Here is a 3,384-nt window from a genome sequence, read left to right on the forward strand (position 1 = left end):
AGAAAAAAAAAAAAAAAAAGAGGGAAAGGATGAGTCATTTTACTACCAAAACACGCACCTGTTTCCATTTAGTCACCTGACACTGTGAACAAACACACCTGCACCACTTTAAGACTTTACCATTTTAAGGTTTTTAAAGAAAAGAGTATAAATAAATAATCAACTTTATATCAAATATATGAAGTAAACACACACACACACACACATATATACATAAATCTATATATCTATATATCTAATATCTATATATTATATATTACTATATCTCTTCATATTACGTTCATAACTAAATTTTATATAGATTTTTATCAATAATAAATGTTTAAAATATCAGTTTGTTATAAAATAAACATCATTCCCTAATAATAATAATAATAACAACAACAACAGCATTATTCTTATTTTTAAATATCTTTTTGTAATAAAATCTTAATATAAGGCTTAATAATAATAATAATAATAATAATAAGTTATGTTGCTTATTATTTTGATTTTCAGGATCAATGTATATTTTTTCATATTGGAGTGCGAAATAATCTCAACAAGGTCTCTAATAATAATAATATAATTATTATATAAATAAACATTATTATTATTATTATTATTATTAAAGAGCATGTTATATTAATATTATTACATTACAGACTGTTATTTGAAAATAATAATAATAATAATAATAATATAAAAAATATTCTCATTATCCTCCTTCTATAATAATAATAATACCAATAATTCCTATTCTTTATTATTATTATTATTATTATTATATTTTATACACCCTCATGTACATATTATAGATCAACAGCCCAGATATAATTTGAGTTCCTGCCGCTCATAAACAGCTCAGCATCTCACACTTTGCATGTTTTGAAGGACTGTACATGCTGTTAAATCCTAGGAGAATGTTTTTTCCAACATGCAAAGTGATCTCATGAAACACAGTAACACTGAGGCCCTGCTGATGGTTTGTCACATCAAAGCGTTCTGCTCGTCAAGCGCCTATTGTGGAATTGTCTCCAAATCCCCGTCATATGATCTGCCTTTAATTCAGCCCTAGCTCTTCCCCCTCAAAGTGCCACCTGTTGAATTGCGTAACTGCTCTCAAATCAGTGCAGAGCTTTCTGATCTGGTTCCAGGAGAGTGAGAGTGACATCATCCCAGGCTCCAGCAAACAATATCTGCTCACACATTCAAACAAGCGGACCCAAGTTTAGGGGCCAGCTTTTCAGGTCAGGCATTATTGTGCAAGGGCTTTCTAATTACAAAGACATGCTTGTGGGATCTGACCACTGAATGGCTCTTGTTTGAGGTCCATTCACAAATGATGAAACCCTTCTTTGATGGAAAATGATGTTATAGTACTACAAAAGTACTGCTTTAGGATCTGTCAAAATGTAAGGAACTATAACTGACCAATATCAGGAAACACACTTGGCACCAAAAATCTACTTTCAAGAAACCTCTCTCCTGTTTCACAGCTGCTTTCACAACTTTTTGGCAACACAATCACATATTTACGAAAGCTAATAAAATCAGTAATCAAATTTTGCACTTGGTTGTCAAATGTTTCTTGCTTCCATATTATATCTGTTATGAGTTCAACATTATACATTACAGTTTATCGATTTTGGTTACTGTTCAACATACACCGCAAAAAGTGTGTGTGTGTATGTATGTATATATATATATATATAATAGTTACATAATAACAACAATAATATAACAACTTCATAAATCCATTGAGATATATATATATAATAACAACAATAATATAACTTCATAAATCCATTGAAAAGAAGCAAGAAAAAAAGCGAAAAAGTCTCCAGTTTTAGGCAAAGAACTAATGGTCACCGACAAAATTGCTGGAATAGTGAAGCTATTTCTATGAAAAGATCGTGCATTTGTTTGCAACTGATGCGCTACAACGCACAATTACGTGTCCAAAGACTCACCTGAGAAATCGTCAAACGCTGTCGGGACGTATTTTGTTGGATAACCGTTGGTCGTGTAGCTGACAATCAGGCTGGTTTTTCCCACAGCTCCGTCCCCGAGAAACACGCACTTCAACAGGCGCCCCTGGCAGTGCGCAGGCCGGGGGGATCTGGGTTTGTGTGGCGGCACCGGAGGCGCCATCAGGTTACTGTAATCCATGACGCGCTGCTCGACCGGACCGCAGGTGGACCGCACACTCCTAGTGGAGTGACCCAGGAAAAAAACATCAATAAGAGCCCTCTCAAAACGACTGTGCACTATGAGCACTGCGTAAATGCGCTTGATCCGGTGCAGTGCGCGTTAAGCGTCAATTTCATAAGTTCCAAATACTCAGTAGCTCCACAGAAAACTACAGCCTTGCAGACTCTACAACAGCTGGGTGAGGAGTGAGAGAGGCAGCTTTTATAGTCAGCCTTCATTTGACTAGCTCCTCCCACTTAGCATATTCATGACGCGTGTCCCACTAGAAACAACGGCAAGTGTGTGTGTTAATAGATCTAAAAGGCTATTGTTTCTGTATCTTCAGAGAACTTCTCCAATTTTAACACTGTTTTATATGACATATTCTTCATTTTGCTATAATGTCCTACATTTTAAGCCTATGTCTTATTTATTGCAAGCATAAACATTCATAACGGAAAGGCAGCTTTGTAGCTTTTTAAGTGTGGTGGAAGGTAATGTATATTTTTGTTTAATGCATCTTTTTATTTTCACAAAACTTATTTTGAGATAAAACATCGTCAGGTCCTCTTGACGTCAGAGAACACCTGTTCTACTTTAAGGGGTTTGCAAACATAGATTCATCAAATAATATTTTAAACATTAATCTAAGAGGAAAGTGTGCAACTTAGGGGCTCGCACATTTATGTTTATGATTGTTAAATGTGACCAACAAAACATAAAGTTGACTATAAAAATCACTAAAACGTTGCGTTTATAAAATATAACAATGCCTTTAGGAAAACTGTATAATTCATATTTACAGCACGCTATAATGATAATTTGTATTAAACTTTAGTATCAGAATTGAATAATGTGCCGTTATTTACATCTGATTGATCCCTTTCACCTTCTCCTTTTGGCGACTAGGAATTAAATTGAGCTTTTCTGCCACCTAGTGGTCAATATTTACAACTGAGCTATTTAATATTTATTTTGAGAAATTAATCTACAATATGTATACATATTATGAAACAAAGGGATGCCGAGTAACTGACATACAGTATGATTAAGTACTTTTCACTTTTAGTATGAGTCTATAGTTTTATGTTAGTATATAACATAAAACAGGGAAAGTCGTGGCCTAATGGTTAGAGAGTCGGACTTGTAACCCAAAGGTTGCGGGTTCGAGTCTCGTACCGGCAGGGGTTGTAGGTGGGGGGGGGGGATGTA

At 34.6% G+C, this 3,384-nt stretch overlaps 1 protein-coding gene across 1 annotated transcript in view; it reads right to left on the reverse strand.

Annotated features, from left to right (window-relative positions):
• The window catches only part of LOC107746191 (rho-related GTP-binding protein RhoU-like), a 6,785-nt gene extending 4,426 nt beyond the window's left edge, over nt 1-2,359 (reverse strand). The window contains exon 1 of the mRNA XM_016560303.1: nt 1,953-2,359. Coding sequence (XP_016415789.1) covers nt 1,953-2,151 — 199 coding nt within the window. The 5' untranslated portion in view covers nt 2,152-2,359. The remainder of the gene's footprint in view (nt 1-1,952) is intronic.
• Nucleotides 2,360-3,384: the final 1,025 nt, after the last annotated feature.

Source organism: Sinocyclocheilus rhinocerous, unplaced genomic scaffold (genome assembly GCF_001515625.1).
Source record: "Sinocyclocheilus rhinocerous isolate Xijiao unplaced genomic scaffold, SAMN03320098_v1.1 scaffold319, whole genome shotgun sequence".
Taxonomy (NCBI): Eukaryota; Metazoa; Chordata; class Actinopteri; order Cypriniformes; family Cyprinidae; genus Sinocyclocheilus; species Sinocyclocheilus rhinocerous.